The sequence below is a fragment of the Astatotilapia calliptera genome, chromosome 16 (assembly GCF_964374335.1).
Source record: "Astatotilapia calliptera chromosome 16, fAstCal68.1, whole genome shotgun sequence".
NCBI lineage: Eukaryota > Metazoa > Chordata > Actinopteri > Cichliformes > Cichlidae > Astatotilapia > Astatotilapia calliptera.
Genome location: NC_137437.1, coordinates 31,468,733 through 31,486,921, shown reverse-complemented (window position 1 = coordinate 31,486,921; position 18,189 = coordinate 31,468,733). Strand labels below are relative to the sequence as shown.

Sequence of the window (18,189 nt, the reverse complement as noted above, 5' to 3'; positions counted from 1 at the left end):
ATAATAAAAAAAAAACAGAGTCTCTCTCCTTGGAAACTTTACAAACTTCACAAAGTATATTAGATCATTTTCAATGGTACCTAAACTGTACAGCCTATCAGAATGAGGCATGACTATAACAGTGGGTTTAAAATGGGGGTCATTAAAAAATTCCAGCTTTGCCAAACCCCCCCGAATAATTTAAACAGCACTTAAACTTCAGTTGAGAAATCAAAGGACAAGTTACTGAAAGATGCAAATGCTACCTGTAAAGTGGTGCTAAACTTTGTAATGCTCCCTCTTAACCAGTGATGAAAGATACAGATAATTGCTGTCTTTGAACTAATGAGGCAAGACTGCTAATGTTACCAGTAATCTGATGCTTAACGGCCTGTATAAACCTGTTCAAATATGTCAATGCTACAGCTCTAACATCTCCAGGACTTATGTAATCATGGACTCGAGTAGCTCTGCTAGAGTCACAGTTGAAAATAATCCTCATTTATCCCACACCGGGCTTTGGTGGAGGCCCTCAGTTTGAAACGAGCCATATTAGTTTATCTAGTTTTAAGTCCACTTTCTCTGGATTGGCTGCCACTTGCAAACAGCTTGAAGAGTAGGTGGGAGGGGCTCAACTCAAGCTGTGATGCAAAAGTAGAAAAAAAAAATTGCCTGAAACAGAGCATTTTGCCTAACAAGGCCTGTGCTTAGTCTCCCAGGGATTAGTTGCATCTACTCTGACCTCATTATTATCTAATATGAACATTCTCCATGGTAACAGTAGATTTGATAGAAAATAAAGAAGAGCTTAACATGTCTTTAAATGATCCAACACAATATAACACTGAAGACTTTGATTCTTAAAGGCAGAGTTGACAGTTGCATGCAAAAGTTTGGCCACCCCTGTGCAAACATACACACGCCTTTGGCAACGGTGTCAAAACAGCTCAATTTACACCTCATCTTTCAGCATGACTTGTATCTAAAACAGCTCTAGATTATCCAGATATTGTTTTGCATACAAAATACGTCAGGCATCAAGTATTACGACTGCGTCGCCCATCCTGCAACTCTTTGTGGTACTGCCACCAAAAGGTCTATCGGATTTGCCTTGTAAGTTTTTGTATAAAAAATAACAACAGCAATAAGTTCACAATTTCTAGTCTTATGAATGTCAAAATTTGCTGATTATTGTTTATATCTAGCAAACAAAGCTGAATACTTTTAGGCTGCTGTTTAGACAAAAAAAGACAAAAAAAGAACATTTTAACTTCTGGGCAATTTTTAAGGGATATTTTCAAAAAAAACAGGCAATCAACTGAATTAACGCAGATGCATCTAACCTATTAGCATGCACAAAACAGTAAGGATGAAGTTAGGAGAATGAGAAACATGAGCTTACACAACAACAGTGAGTGTTCTTCTTCCTTTCACAAACTCCTACAACACCATTTTCAGCTGATTCTCACATTTCTGTTTAGCCTTTGACTCCTTTCACATGCGATGCCAATTACCGGTAGCAATTATGTGCACGGGCCTTGTTTGTAGCAGTGTTATTCTGTCTTTAACTGAACCTCAACAAAACTAATTTGTTATGACTATTATTCAGCTTCAGTCAGACAGAAAAACACTTCCAGCCTCAAGCTGCATGCCAACCAGAGGCTTAATTTTCTGTTACCACCAGCGCATTGTTGATATTTTCATAGGCTAAATGACAGAACAGTAACTTTACAAAATATTTCCACAAAGCTCATCCAGATAGCTTTGTAATGACTTCTTGGTCAACTCTCGAGGAGAAAGTGAGAGCACATAAAACAAGCCTGGCTCCAATTAACTGCCTTGCTCTGACTGGCATGTTACAATACATTCAGCAGTTGAAGAAGGGAGTTTCTCTGAATCCCCTAATTGTCAGCAGCCCACTACAGAACAAGTGCAGTGAGCAACAATTCACAGCTAAATACCAGAAAGAAGAGAGCTCCCCCAAAGCTTTCCTTCCGCTCTCTGGTTCCCACTAACCAAATAGTCTTACAATGAACAGTCACCTGCTTTTCATTTAGGGGGGAAAAATGCACCCCAGGCATTCCAGTCCAGTCTCTCTTTCCTCCACTTTACTTCCTCTGACTCTACAGGCATTTCATTTCAGTGAGGTGGATCTCAAGGAGGAAATTACTCAGTCATCCAGAAGTAAAGAGAGGGGGGGGAAAAATCCCTTCTTTTTCACAGAGCATTAGAATAACGCACAGCAGTCATCTTTTCTAAGTTGTCACAATCTGGTACTCATTCAACTTTGTGAGTAGCATAGGAAGCAATGGAGAAAGGTAGGGGAACAATAGAGGTGGTCAGCCCTCCTACCGAAACACAACAAAGACACAATCTGTGACTTTTTATGTTAGGTCCTGAATTTTAACGCAGAACACCACACCAACCAGTATCTCAAGGTTCTTCATTGACAATCCCCTATGACAGGCTCGGCCAACGGCAGGCCTCGAGGGCCGGTGTCGTGCAGGTTTTAGATATCACCCTGGGTCTAAACACCTGGATCAAATGAGTCGTTCATTTTAGTTCAATGTAGCCATTTAAATCAGCTGTGATGAATCAAGGATACATCTAAAACCTGCAGGACACCGGCCCTCGAGGCTTAGTCTACATCCATTTAACCTCCATTTTCAGAAATAATCTCTATCTGCAACCCACTAAATACATATTAACCTCCCTTTTCACAGACAACATGCATGTGTGTGTTCTTTATGCAAACAGGATCGAGAAGGCTGGTTTGTTTTCGGAAAACACTGCACAGGTAGATAGAGATTTCTGTGGTTGGACCGAAGATGAGGTGAAAGTGTTGCTGGAAGTTACCACATGAGTCTAAGGCAACTTTAGTGAAGAAAGTCACAGCTGTGAGTCCGTGGACAAATGTTTGCCAAAGTTTCAAGTTTATCCTTTGAGATCAAAGCACGATCCTGGATTTTAAACTGCAGTTAGGTCAACACTTTTCCAGCGTGTGTGTGTAAATGTGGTAAAAACATAGTCTACGTGCTCATTAGATTCAACCCATATCAAGTGCAAGGTTGTATGAACTTTTTTCTTTTTTTGGGGGGGGGGGTTAGGAGCTAGTTAGGACGCATGCACCCTAACTAACCCTTTTAGCATCTGTCTCTATTAGAGATGGCACGATACCACTTTTTTATGTCCGATACCGATACCATAAATTTGGATATCTGCCGATACCGATATGAATCCGATATAGTGTTTTTTAATCAACAAAACTGTTTTTTAAAATATCTTGCTGCATTTTGCAAGTCTGCAAGTTCATACTCAAGTTTAAAACAACAACTACACTAAAGCTATTCTGTTATACCTGTATACAAAAAAAATATTTCATAGTTCAGCAATACTGATCAATCTAATAAACTTAAACCTACACCATCCTCACTATTCTGGTATTTTAAAGAGTACTTAGCGTAAATATTAAGAAACCTAACTAATAGGGTTCCAACTCCCAGCAACAACAAAAAAAAAAAAAAAAAAAAATAGGGAACCACCCCTCACGCTCCACCTCATGATGCTTAATCGAAGTAATCAACCTTAATTTGATGAAGTGTGGAAAAAAATGCACAGAAATCAATTATTTTTCAAGAAATATTAAATAGATTCAACATCTTTCTTCAACAAAATTGCAGACTGCACAGATGGTACCTTCCCAAAGGAAAAAGTACTATAGCTTACTAGGGTGTATATATTAGACTTAATAGTCACTATATACAGTAATTGACTTTATTCATTTTACATCAAATTAAAACTTTGGGTGTCAAATAATTATTTATTAAAAGCTCGACATTTTAAATGAGAATAAGAAAGAAAAGTATGTCTTTGTGCCCCCTTTTCCCTGTTAATGCCCTACGGCCCCCCTGGCTAAACTTTGCTAGATCCGCCCCTGCACAGTTACCAGCGTCAGCTACGTAGAAAAAGATCCTCGAGTAGAAAGTAATATTAAATAAATTCTAACAACAGCTTATCAAGCTTAAATGTGCTGCTGTTGTTCAGCCGCTGGTTTGCTCTTTCTGGTGCAAAGTGGGCCAAAAACAAACAAGACAGACGGACTCGCGACAGAAAAGCCGATCAGCTGATCAGAGGCAGTCGCTCGTTAAGCTTAACGCAGGAATGCTTTACATTCAGAGATGGACTTACACACTTGCTTTACTTCTCTCGGGGATAACTTTGTCGGAGATGAAATGCCAGGTTGCTAGCTATCCAGACCACCGACAGGTCCCGCATGCCACAGCCGCTCTATCACGTGATGCATACTGCTCCAAGTGTTACGAGTTAGGCGTGTTGCAAGTTTTGTGAGGTGCTTTCGTGATATTTAATGGATCGGATTACATTTTTTATTTTTCTCCGATATCCGATCCAGTAATTTAGGTCAGTATCGGACCGATACCGATACGTAATATCGGATCGGTCCATCTCTAGTCTCTATTGCAATGTAGAAACAAATAGACACACGCGGTAATGAAATATTTCTGCAACAGCTTCAACCATGACGTCAGTACTGATGGTGCAAGTAGACAGAAAGTATGCAGGGAGGTGCTGCCGTGTTATCTGTTTTTAGTTTTTATATCTAATTTTACATTGCTGATAGCTTTCTTTAAGAGGAGCAGCGTACTATTCTTCCTCTTGCTTCCACTAGGTTGCTGAATTTAAAAAAATTATAATAATTTTTTTTGTAAAGGTATTTGATTCAAGTTTGACCAATCAGCAACCAGCCTAGCAGTTATTCAGTGTCACTCAGGAGTACGTAACTTCGATTAGGTACTTTTTCTCCACCTATTCCAACCTTAAAAAAAAAGAAAAGAAAAACGTGTTGTAGGGCAAGATAGTGTGGTAAAACACATGCACCAGGTGCAGACCGCCATAACACAACCCACTAGTTCCTACAGTGGCCAGAGTATTGGCATCACACTGGAGTTTAACCATCTTCACTGATCCCTTAGACACTCTGCTACAGTCAGGTCTAATTTCAGATCACAGCTGTTCTATAAGTTTGTTTATTGCCAGTTAGCAAATGTTAGCATGTTAAAATGGTTTTGGAACATCATATCAAATTAACATTAGTGTGTGTGATTAACCCCATATCGGCAACACAATAGGTCTGTCAGCTCTCTTATGTTATAACCGTGATGTTTCAACCTTGATGAGGTTCATTATAAACCACACAAGGGCTTTACCAGGTTCAATCCAATCACATTGCACATTTGCATTTTTACATTGAAATCAGTTAGGTCCTAGAAAGAGCTGCAGATGACATCTAAAATGATATTATAGATGCAAAACAAACTATAATCGGTGGCTGTGATACTTTTTTCATACTAATGAGATAATTTAAAAACAAAAACTTTATTTATCAAACAGAAAATGTTGGATACTCATCAATTTAATCATGTAACAGGAAACGCATTAATTGTCAATCTGTTGATCCCACTTTGCTTATTCTTGTTTTTACTTATTCAACTTTAAAGAGCTGCTCTTTTCTTTTGTCTGCAACCTCAAAAGAAATTCTTTATTACTGCTGTAACACAATTACAGTATCGTTTCCTGGCTTGGACTCAGGTATCTGTTTCGAAATGTTACAGCAAATCCGTATTAAGCAATTGACAAGATTTCAGCTTCATTTGTTTTTACAGAAAATCTCAAAATCGCCTGAGATAAACTTTGTCTAAAGAAAACAGTTGAACCTTCTGAACTTTCCCTCGCAGCGTTGTCATATAGCAGCGTATGAAAATAAATTATACATGCGGAACATAGAGAGCTACAAGCTCCAAATAAAAAAGCAGACAGTGCCTGCCAAAGGTTTAGATTCAGAAGGATAAAAATGGGTTTAATCAAAGACAGCCAAAGTTCATCATAGGAGGAAACTGCTGAGGGAAACAGCATGAGCTCCATATCGTGCTGGGTTGGCAGAGGCAGACGCTCTTGGATGGGACGAGTGAAACTAAAACCATAACCCCAGATGAAGGAAGAATGGGGATGACATGTTTTGGGGGACTTTGTTCTTATGATTAGATCTTATTATTTCCTGATGAGAGCTTCTTCTGCTTTTCCCAACCTAAATCTTATCTAAAAATACAAAAAATATAAAGAAAATCTAAAAAGTGCAGAAAATTATTCATGGCACCAGCAAAACTAAACCAAGCCAACCACCTGAGCATGAATTCAAATAATTAAAGAATCTCGAAGCTCCCCCGATCCCTTTTGGATAAATGCACGGGCAGCGCAGCATGATGCTGTCAGCGCCGCTTCCAATGAGCGTTGTTTGGCCTCACTCTTGAATGCACAGGTAACCACAGGAGGTCTTAGATCAAGTCCAAAGTAGTAGGTTATCATGGCATTAAGAAGCTCTGTGACTCTCATTGGGACAAATCAAGCAAGTGGACGGCTAGTAAACGGGAGAAGTAAAGCCCAGCGTTAAGGAGAAAGCTCCTCGTCCTTTCTCTTAATCTCCACAGAGTGCTTTATCATGATATCAGGCTCTCAAACAAATGTGCTCGATTTCTGGAATCAGATTAAAAAAGGTGACATGTTTCCTGGCTTTAAACCGTGTTTGTGCTTTGTTGCTGTATTTTTTAAAAAATTACAGAAGTTTAACTTGGCTGCTAAGTTGTGCTCTGGCACTGAAGACGCTTGAAAATTCGAGTCTACGTGTACATGTAAGGAATGTTTTGGCTTGCAATTAGTCTACTGCACACATGAGATATGAAGCATATCCATATAAGGTGACTTTCAGCACTAAACACGGGGTCGATAAACAACACAGTAAACGTTTGAATCTTCTTTGACATTTTTCTCTCAATCACCTTCCTACTGTGAGCAGAAAGGGTTCGAATGTACGTCTCTTTAATTAGCAAGGGTGTAACAATTCTTAAATGAGATGTACTGTAATGTTTAAAGTTCAGGTAAGTAGTGAGATGGAAATACATCAGAATACCAGAGTTTGTTTTTTCTTCATAATCCAATCATAATCAAGTGATCACTTTTTTCCCCTGCTTCTTCTTTTTCATCTCCTCCAAAGAAAATGTTTGTGAAGTCAAACTAAAGCCCAACAATGAAAGCATGAGCCTCTAATAATCAGAGAACAGAGGTGAAAATCCACAACAGATTTACCAGTCAGCAGCAACAAGGAATACTTGGCTATAGTTGTACCTTAATCTGATTAATGTAAACAGAAAAACCTAAAATAGCGTTACATGAATCCACTGAACTGCTGATGATCAACTGACCTAAATTTCTAGCTTAAACCTCTACAAATGTTTGTTTCTATACTTCTTTTCTGGCGCAGATACAGCTTTAATATGTTAAAATCTGTACATCACTGGTGACTGCATTACAAAATTGCAGATTAGTTTTGCAATAAACGTGGCCGCAGGTACCACAGTGCGCTTCCTGTTAGCTGCCTTAATTATTACCAGGTTCAAACACCTACACACACTCAAGAGCATACTCTACAGCCAGTCCACATTGTTGTTCTACTTCTCAAATGTTCACCTTTGACCCTCCTTGTTCTCAAAGTCTAAGGCATTTCCTTGAGTGAGGTCACCTGTATTAAATTATTGTCTAGCACAAAAGCAGAATCCAGAGAGGGAGACAAAAGGTAGAAAGCTGTTGTTGAGGAAGAGTGAAGAATATACTTTATTTAAACAAGATGGTACCTAAAAAAATATAACAAAGTGTTTCTTAACAGTCAAAAACTAAGATAAAATCCATGAAACAAGCCAAAGACTCCAGTATATTTGGTTAAAGGTCATTTTAATCATAAAGTAACAAAAGCAAAAAGTCATGGATTCGCCAGACTCAAACAAACCATGTGATAGACATGACTTTGGGATAAGCAGAGGTTTAAAGGACAAGTATTAAACTTTCTAAGAGGCCAGGTGGGTTAAGCTCTTCAGAGAAAGTAATATTTCTACTAAAGTGGACACAAATGTTTAATGAGCATGGTGTCTAATGTCACCAATGAAAATGTAGATAAACTAACTTTACAGCAGTCTAGCAGCCAGTATCCCTGGATTAGGTAGAGTAAAATGAGGCAATCTAATTACGTTTCTGAATTCCAAACTTCCTGTCACAGAAAACCAGAATACCATGGGAGGTTTAGGACCAATGCGCCCAGTGAAGCATAGACAAAGCTGAGGGGGTCCCTCAGGACCAAAAGGGGCGGGTGGGGGTATTACACAAAGCTCAACATCTCTTGTAAATCAATGAGCAAGAGTTAAACGTCCCTTTTTGTTGTTCATGATTTTTCATCTAAGTCACGACCGTGAGAAGAAGCCACACAAAGATAAAGATGACAAAACTCCCCAACATGTCAACAAGTGGGTCAGCATCAAACCCAGAATGTAACTGTGAGGCAAACTCACTCAAGGGAGAGAAAAAATATTTGGGGTAACATAAACGCAGATGTTACGGTTAGGAGTGGTGATGTATTTCAAAGGGGGCCACACATGCGGAGCACTTTTCCCCAATCAGAGGTAATCTTAGGCAATGGGATTGAGGCAGAAGCTAACTACGAACAGAGAGAGACAGAAAAGGGAGAGTGGAAAAGGAGATGAGCTCAGAGAGCGTGTCGGAAAACGGCCAAAAGTAGACAACATCCAGGATGACAGTAGGTACTACACAGAGATATGCTAACCCACTTCTATGTGTTGCAGCTGTGAAGTTTTTGGGCTTCTTATCTATGTTTTATTGCCATTTAATCTTTTTTTCGGTAAGTGGCTTCCTTTCCCGTTAGAGCCAACTTTTCAACAACTCAGCTTTCGATTAATACATAATTGTGATGGCTTTTTGGAAGACTGCATGCATTTGTAGAACTCCCAAAATCCCTCTGTCTGCATAGTCAAGGACTACACAAATGGGCACTACCATGAGACCATGCAACTTGCATAAAGGCATGGAGGCTGGAGTAGTAACAACAGGCTTGCAGCATGTTTTGATTTTCAAGTCAAGACAACTAAAGACCACCAACCTAACATTCTTCAGATGACACAAATTCCCAGAACGATCCTTTTGAGACCCAACTCTGACACTACAGCGTCTGTACGTTAATGGATATTAATCATCCGGAGGAGTTCTTTGATCCCTCGAAACTGTGAAGGTTCAGCCGACGTCAATATTTGCTCCGACAGAAGTGTGAGGCCAATATGTGAGACTGTGGTTATAGTTAGATCAGAGGCACCTGGTCACTCCGGCACTAGGGCTGGGCCATATTATACCGTTCACGGTAATACCGGTATAATGTTAGGCAACGATAGGAAAATGAAATATCGCGATAGAATGGGAGTAAAACGCGCATGCGCAGTGCCTTTGTTTTCATACGCACATGGCCGATTGTTGAGTGAAACAGATGAACCAGAATTGGTTTGTAAAAATGGTGCAACTTCAGTGATGTGGAACTGGTTTGGTGTTTGTCCATCAGATACACAACAAAGCACATTTTTTTGCAGAACATGCAAGCAGCCGTTGTTATTGTCATATTTGTCGGACTAAGATGCTCTTAAGTCTGGGAGTAATCTGGGTCCTAAACTCCGTATGCTTCAGGTCAAACAACACTGCAGCATCACTTAGAGTTAAAAACTGTCTAAATTCTTTCATCTTTAATAAAACGATCAGCATTGCTGCTTTACCAGGTGTAACTATAAAGTTTAACTTCCAGGCATCCATGAAAACAAAAGTTATTACATTTAACGGAGTTAGAAGTTAGCAGGAAGCTAGCGGAAGTTAGCTCGCTAGTTTCGCTAGTTACCTAAGCATGATATAGCATGTTCTGACGGAGAGATTTCTGAAAAAAATCAAACGTACAGCTCTGCTATCACTTCCAACATAAATGAAGACAGGAAACTAAACAGCAGTGACGTTTGTAGGGTTACTGAAGTTGGGCTAGCTGGTATATAATGATGTGCTACGTGATCGCTAGCGACACAGCTATGTTAGCATAACATAAACAGTGAAGCTGGAGGACGAACACTAACACTTTTCCACTTATAAAAGTTAACGTGAAGGTTCTTCATGGTTAGAGACAAATGCAATCGCATGGTAGGATACTGTAAACGGACCAAACTTCAGTCAGGAGAACAACTGAGATAATCCATCCACAATACGAGGTTAGTCTGTACTGCACACTGCAGTTTAATGTTGCAAAGCACCTCTTTTTAACTTCAGTGGATATTATACATGGTTATGCTCAGGATATGTCAGCCCATTTCTACTGGAAATGCCTTTTGGTTAAACTTTCAGCAAGGAATTTGCATTTGCACTGTTACATTTTTATAAAGCTTTAATGTACATAAAAACCAGCTTCTTGTTTAAGTGAAAATAAATGGAAGGTTGTCTTTTTGCGCTAGTAATGTTGTGGAGTTGTATTTTGTCTCGCATCAATTATATCGTCGGTTATATCGTTATCGCAAATTTTCAAATATATATCGTGATAAATATTTTTGGCCATATCGCCCTGCTCTATCCGGCACATATCCTATCAACTTGCCTGTTTGGTCTAAAGGCCAAAGTAAGTGGGTGTGTTAATAACCTACTGCTCCTGAATGTCAACAGGATTTGCATGGCTTTTAAACTTTATAGGCTGTGGGCTGGTAAAGGGCATTTCATTGCTTTTCCAGGCCCCTACAGAGAAACCTGATTAAAAAAAAAAATTGAAAAAAATCCCTAAAACCCTTTTTGGCATTCATTAATTATTCAAAGTGTCTGGCGTTGAGGGTCAGCACTCTACTGAAGGTCTTCTTTCAAGGCCTTTCTCATCATCCGTAAATACTTTGCCCTCCCGTTTCGCCCGCAGCATCTTCTATTCATTTCCTGCGTCCTTCAAGTCGCTCCTGCCGTTTCCTATATTTCTCTAAGCATTTCTTTCAGCTTCCATGCTGGAAAAATCTTCCTTTATCCTGCTCTGACAAGAGGAAGCCCTCCCCATTGGAGGCTAAGGAACAGATCTCGTCTAGTTCCAGAAGCCAGTCTGTTTCCTGAAGCTGAACTTACTCGCTGTCAGGTGCCCAGTCTCCCACTTTGTATCATTCTATTCTACAGACCAGTCTCTTCATAACAGCTTTTGCAGCTGTACTCACTTTCCCATCTGTTCAAGGAGGACGTCTACAGTATGCAGACTTCATCATCAAATGGACAGTCCCTTTTCTGTTTTTATGTTTAATCTTGGAAAAGAGATTTGTGGCAATGGGTCGCCTCGTCTTTGCAATGTAAAACACATTCCTTAAAGACAAATTTGAGTAAATCATAGGCTGAAAAAAGCCACCATGACGCCTCCTGTCTGTTTGTCAACTCAAGTTTAGCACTGTCACCCTCCCCATCTTTGTTTTGTTAGAACTCAAGCCTAATTTATGTTAAGACATTTGTGTCTCCTCACGTCTTTGGCAGAGTCAAAGATTTTGGGTATGCAACCAGCCCAGTCCAGACGTGCTTGCTTTTGGTTCACCAAGAGTTAGTGCAAAGCCCAACGTTGACTGGCAGAATGCTGATTTGTTGAAGAGTTAATTAAACAGAAAAGTCAGCAAAAGCAGAGATAGGAGCATGAAGATAAGCTCAGTGGGGAAAATGGTTGCAGTGGACAGATTTTACTGTTTTTAACACTCGCTTTCCCTCACTATAATCAAGTTCTTTATCTATGATGACTTCTATGTTCCCTGTGACAGGGGTTAAAACTAAAGAACCAACAACAGCATAAATACGAAAGTAGCCCAGAGATCAGCTGTTATGCGTATTTTGATAGTGCTGCACAGATGCCAGCCCTTTAAATTAGTAAACAGCATCTATAGTGGCTTTGTTGGCACCCACAATCCCTTAAAGTGCCAATGCCCCTAAATGATGAGATTTAAGCCTTAATTTAATTTAAATAGATCAATTATATAAAACTTTACAACCTTTACAGCTGCCATAAAAGCCACAATTAGGTTTAGAGATGAAAACAGCCTTTTAAACATATTTCTTTGTGGTTTAAAGTTTGGAATTTTAATATCAGGGCTGACTCGCTCTTTCAAGCGAACATCAAGTTGACACTAGAGGAACTGCTGCTTATTATTAAGCACTTGCAATGAAGGGAGCTCGACTTCAGGAAGACGTTTCACGTGTCATCTGAGAGGCTTCTTCAGTTCTAAATACTGATGGAGAGTCCCAGGCATTTAACCCTTCAAGGGGTTTTAATAACTCTGTAGCTGGAACTGAAGATGCTTCTTAAATGAGATGAAACTTCACAATTCTTCAGGTCTTCATGAACCAAAAAGAAGTCCAGCTACCTTCATTGCAAATGCTTAAAATGACCATGACCTAGATGACTGGGAAGCTACACAGACTGGATAACGGGTTTATATTTCAGCCCTGGAAGTTGCCATTGGGTGTTTTCCAGAGCTACACATTTTTAAGATATCTCATTCAACAAAGTTTCTAAATGAAAATGTTTATAGCTTTAAGAAATCCTTCAAAAGGTCAGAAGTCATCACAGAAAGGGGCGAAAGCTACACATTTTCAGTCACTTCAGGAAGAGCAAAGTGATTGGAGCTTAATATTCAGCTCTTTTCTCTCCTCAGCATTTCTTCAGATCGATCTGGCCTTAAAGTGGCACTGTCCGTTTTAGGAAATTTCAGAAATGATCATGCACAGACACCTTCTCTTTCAGCATAAAAAAAAAAAAAAAAAAAACTTGATAAAGGATTAGTCTGTCCAGCAAACAGGTCAGAAGGGTGCAAAGCTCGTATAACCCACAACACCAGGCTGCTGGAATAAGGTGTGCCCAAATTAGGGCCATTTTAGCACCAAACAAAGATCTGCTATTAACACTGAATCCCGCCCCCTTAAGTGAGCTCGCTTTGTCATACACCGCTCTGATGCAGTCAATCAGTGACCCAGAGCTTAGCTGGGGGGCATTGAGATTCTTTTACAACCCCCCCCCCCCCCCCCTTCACCTCGCCCCCCGCTCCTCAAAAGAAAGAATGGTAATTAACTGATGAAGAGCTCTGTAAGATTATCCAGTCCTCACGCCAAGAGCTGCAGCTCTGCCAGTGGTGTGCAGTCATGTCCCAAAGGACCACTGCAGAATGGGGAAGGATGGATCTCAATGGTCTATTCAAACCAGTCTCCTCTTTCATCCTCTATTCAGCTGAAAAAAAAAAACGTGGAGAGCAGCAAGCAATGTCGTATATTTGAGACAGGAATGTTCTTTCATATCAGCACAAATTAGGAGAAGCACTCACAGTGTTTTAAGACATGTCGAGACCGTAGTCACAGCACATTTAGGATGGACACTCACACACGCACAAACACTGACCAGAGGGCACACAAGTGCACAAACAACCCCTCACTGTGAGCGGGAATGCGCGGCAGATTGAATTATACAAGAGAAAGCAAAAAATAGCTGTGTGTCCCAACCACCTAGTGCGAAACAGAGCGGGACACAGGGGGAGTGAGGGAGTGGGAATGGGTGAGTAAGGAGAGCATTTAATTCAACTCAAAGTCGGAGCAGAAAAGTTTTCAGCGTGCACACGGAGCAAAGAAAACACAAGAACATGTTACTGAAACGAAACAGACAGTGCAGAGGTTTGTCTCGCGTTTGCACGCCCTCCCGTTCTCCTTCATAATATCTCCCACATTCAAATGTGTCACCGTGCCAAGGCCCCCCACAGCCGGGGTCCCAACCCTCCACCCAACCCCCGAAAGCAGACCACCCAATAGATCCCCTGAGCGGGGCTCCCAAATAATCTGAAGCATAAACCTTTTTTTACAGAAAATATCATGCCCACTGCATCGTCACACTATGTCCCACGTGAGTCAGCCCTACTGACTTATACACATGATTTCACTCTGACATATTAGAGCTGCAGAGAAATTGTGCTAAAATTTCTGCTGTCAGACATCCTGTGAACTCCTAAAAATATCTGACTGGAAACTTTTCTCACCCAGAACATGCAAGACAGGCAGACCCAAGTGCGTGCAGGTCCAGCCAGAGCTGTGGGCAAGCTGAGAGAGACAGACGGCATGGTGACGGACAGGAGTGATGCTGCTGCTGGGGCTGCTGCTGGGGCTGCTACAGACCAGTGGGCTTCCTTAAGTTTAATCCAAGAAGAAGAAGAGTAGCCCAGCACTGCAAAGCCATGACCATCCAGGACATAAATACAGCTTCTTCTTTCTGCCTCTTCCTCAGTGTCCGGCTTGCTGTTTTCCCTCTATGTGTCTGCTCTAAATTGGATCCTTACTGCCTCTCCTCTGCTCTGCGCTCGGTCTGCCTCCCGTTCTCTCTGCCGGGGAAAGGTTCACAAAGGTTTTTTTTTTTTTTGGTTTTTTTAACTGAGGGGGGTCAGGCTGCCCCTACCTCTCCACGGGAGCAAAGGGGGAGGGGGTATAGTCCACTTATTATCCATCTCTTTTGCGCCTCCTCTCCCTCTCTCTCATCCCATGTCTCCCTCCCTCCTTAGCCCTCTAAGCCTCACCACTTTTAATTTCATTCATCCCTTGATCCCACCCCTCCCTGCTCGTCCCCCCACAGCATCCATGGCACTTCACCTCCCTCCCACCTTCTACGCCTCTCTCCTGCATGCTTTCCTTGTGCATTTCTGTATTAAGCCCATTTTAATATTTCATAAACTCCACGCCGCCTGCTTTTACCTACCTACCTTTGAGGTAAATCTTCACTGACATTTCTCCTGACATCAAAAAATGCAACTTTCAATCACTCTGGAAATCAAAAATAGGCACATGCAATTTATTTTTTCTAGTCTTTTCTCAAGGGAAATTTGCACCAACTCCTTTGGTACCTGCTTTCCTAAATATTTAAATTTAAAAATGTAAATAAGAAAAAAAAAAAGTTGAGTTGCCACTTTCATGGTTTGCATAGAAAATACCATCTTGTCTAAACAAGTGCAAACCTTACTTACAAGTGGTAGACAGTTTGCCTTCAAAGTAAAAGTTGCTCCTTTTGAAATACGTTGGTTGTAGCCATAAGGCACAAAACTTTTACTTTGAAGGCAAGCAGGCTGCCTTTCCAGTTTGCATTGCAGTTCTCAGTTTTGCCACCCCTCAGCGACAAGTTGGCAAGTGCTTGCAGACAAGCTGTGTCTTCCATGCAATCTACAGAGCTCCCATGGCAACCTGCTCACAACCAAAGCAATTGCAAAGAAGTTTTCAGAGCAGCACAACATGCCTCTTTGCAATCCTAACCATGATCACGCTGCTCTAAAACAGTATCTGCTTGTTATGCCACGCACCATCAGCTGCAACCTGACTAACACTAGGAGTGTGAAATGGCACAAGACATCACTGCAATAATGAATGAAGGAATGACCAATTTCATTAAATGATTAAATAGTGATATGCGATTGCGAGTGAGGCGCCAACCAGTCTCAGGGTCATGTTTGTTTCTACTTTAAAGTTGGTCATTTTAACATGGTAGTCTATGGGGACAGCCTCTGGTGGTCATTCCAGGAACTGCAGTTTTGGTGCTCGATCAGTACATTGAATTTGACTGACATTTTATCTCTTGTGTGCAGAAATACAAAAACAAAAACAACATGCTTGGTTAGTGACAGGAAGTGGCTTTAAACAGACCCCACTCCCTCTTCACACTTTACAAAAGGGAGAAAGAACACAGGGGCCAGGAAGTAAAAGCTGCCTCATTAAGTTCTCACTGCTCATCAATGACCATGTTAGCCCCATGACTCTTTATCCCTTTCTGCAGGTTTTTCATGCACATGCGCGCACACACAAACGCACACACAATCCTCCATACTACTTGAGCCTACCCACGTGTGCACTCAAACCCATCATTTCCCATCAGAGATAAACAAAAACACTCAGAAAAATCCCAGCCCACAATTTCCTCAAAACATAAATACATGTCATTTAAACTATCAAGTTCACCACATTCATATACACAAACATCCACCAATAACCACCTTTTCCTTCTCCACCCTCTCGCGCACATCTTCACAATTTTCTCACATGGTGTGTAAATACACAAACCCACCCACACACAGAAACAGTCATGCATACTCACCCTTTGGCACAGAGGACTAGTGGCCCAGTACTTCTTGCAGGCCACCACCTACACAGACATTCGCTAAAGGATACGAGGTTACAGACGAAACGAAAAACACACGGACACACACAAGGATGCAAAGCCTGACACAACAAGAAGTTATATAGTACGCATGGCTTCAATTCACACTTTCAGATTAAAAACTGCTCTTCAAGAGGACCACCTGTCATCAGCACGAGTCCTAGTTGAGTTTATAATTGCTTCAGTTAATGGTGCTTTCATTCATTAAATGATAGCATTTAATTAGAGTTGGATGGTTTAGTGGTCAGTGAATTATTACCAATGACACAGAGTTTTCAAAAGTTTGTAAGTTTTAGACACATTTTAATTAAGATTTTGTGTTATTGAGTTTTGGCCACTTAGAGGCAGCTAAAGCCCCATCACACAGTCCAGCGAAGTCACGGATTATGATAATCCCTCGTCGCTCATTGCCATCCAGTACATACATCTACTTCCACCTTTGCAGTTCAGGGTGGGGGGGCTGAAGTTTATCCCAGCTGTCACGGGGGCAAGAACCAGTGTACACCATGGACAGGGTTAACACAGAGAGACATAACTATTCATGCTCACATTTACACCTACGGCCAATTTAGAAACATCAATTTAGCCAATATGCATGTCTCTGGACTGTAGGTGTAAATCAGACTGTGCAGATTACAGGGATACAAACTTCAGCCATCTAGTAGATTCTAACCCAGGACCTTAGGTCTAAGGAGATTGTGCCAACCCCTGCACTGCTGGTCCCAGTCAAAAACGAGAAAGAAGCCAGGGAAACATCAAATGTGGAGAATTTAAATATTAAGACTCCTTGTTTTTGCCTGCTTTTTTATTCTATTTATTTATTTAAAATATTTTAGTATCTTTTCATAGCTAATAGAAGTAGACATCTCAAATCTCTCATTGAGAAGCCTTTGCTTTAATGAAACGCAGCTCCAGCAGCAATGCTTATCCTGTCACACTTGCACCAAAAAAAAAAAAAAAGGACCAAACACAAACTAACTGCAACTTAACATTCAGCACTTGAACATCAACAGTCCTGTGAGACTTTACACTGTCTGGCACACATGTTGATGGGACAGCACAGCTGACATGTTGCTGGAAATCAATTTGTTTTTGGACGTCATTTAACACCCCACTGTTTTTCTACATTCTAAAAAAAGATATAGAAATTACTACCTTAGCCTCTTAAATTATACTGTGGCAGAGCTGTAGGTGGCAAGACATTGGCTTTTTGACCACATGGTCAGCAGCTTGATTACCATCTGAGAAATGACAGGACAGGAAGCTTTGTTTGTTTACTTCTTTCTTCTTGCCCCCCATGTGTGAAATCAATCCAATGACCTTCCCAATCATAACTGTCAGAGAATGACAGAGCACTGAAGAGTTGTCCAGCAGAGCTTAGCTGTGCTGAAATAAAAGCAGTCACAGCACTGCACACTATGTTCTTGCATAAAGTCATCCTCCACATTATCTGTCAACACACTCTCATGTAACAGTGCATGATGCATAATTTATTTTTTTATAGTCATAACGCCTTCTATATACAGTAACAGAGGAAACTGTATCAAGTTAATGAATTTCTACAAGATACTCAAAGTCTTTTTTACCCCAGTCACATTATTTCACTATAAGGCCACCAAAAATCAAACAGAAACTAAGTGCAGCAGCAGCACCCACTGGTGGTTTTTGAACAAACTGCATCCCTGATTTCTTATCAAGTATTTGTTCAAACGGCGATCGGCCAAAACAATTAAAACCAACGCCCAACTATTGTCCAGGTTCCCCTTTTGCCACCAAAACAGCTCTAACCTGTTGGGGTGTGGACGTCATTGGGGGTATCTGACACTGCTTTGTTTCCAGTGGTTGGACCCTACGTGGATCGGGCTTGTTGTGGTGCAGCCCACAGATGTTCAGTTTGATCTGGGGAGTTTGAAGTCAGGTCAGCTCGGGTTCACGAGCAGGTTTGCGGTGTGGCTGGATGCCCTGTCCTGCTGGAAGTGCTGCACAGATATCCTAGATAGACCTCTCTGCATTGAATCATACCTGTTATTAACCTCTGTCTCTCTTCCACAGCATGTCTTTTATCCTGTCTTCCTTCTCTCACCCCAACCGGTCGC

General features: G+C 41.0%; 1 protein-coding gene across 22 annotated transcripts in view; it reads right to left on the bottom strand.

Moving 5' to 3' along the window:
- The window catches only part of tns1b (tensin 1b), a 195,486-nt gene that overhangs the window by 144,207 nt on the left and 33,090 nt on the right, over positions 1-18,189 (bottom strand). For 4 of the 22 annotated variants that reach the window (XM_026143668.2, XM_080290511.1, XM_080290523.1 and 1 more), the window contains exon 1: positions 13,938-14,476. The exons of the other annotated variants lie outside the window; for them this stretch is intronic. In XM_026143668.2, the coding sequence (XP_025999453.1) occupies positions 13,938-14,018 (81 nt within the window). In that variant the 5' untranslated portion in view covers positions 14,019-14,476. Of the gene's footprint in view, positions 1-13,937; positions 14,477-18,189 lie in introns of those variants that run through there. 22 annotated transcript variants of the gene reach the window in all.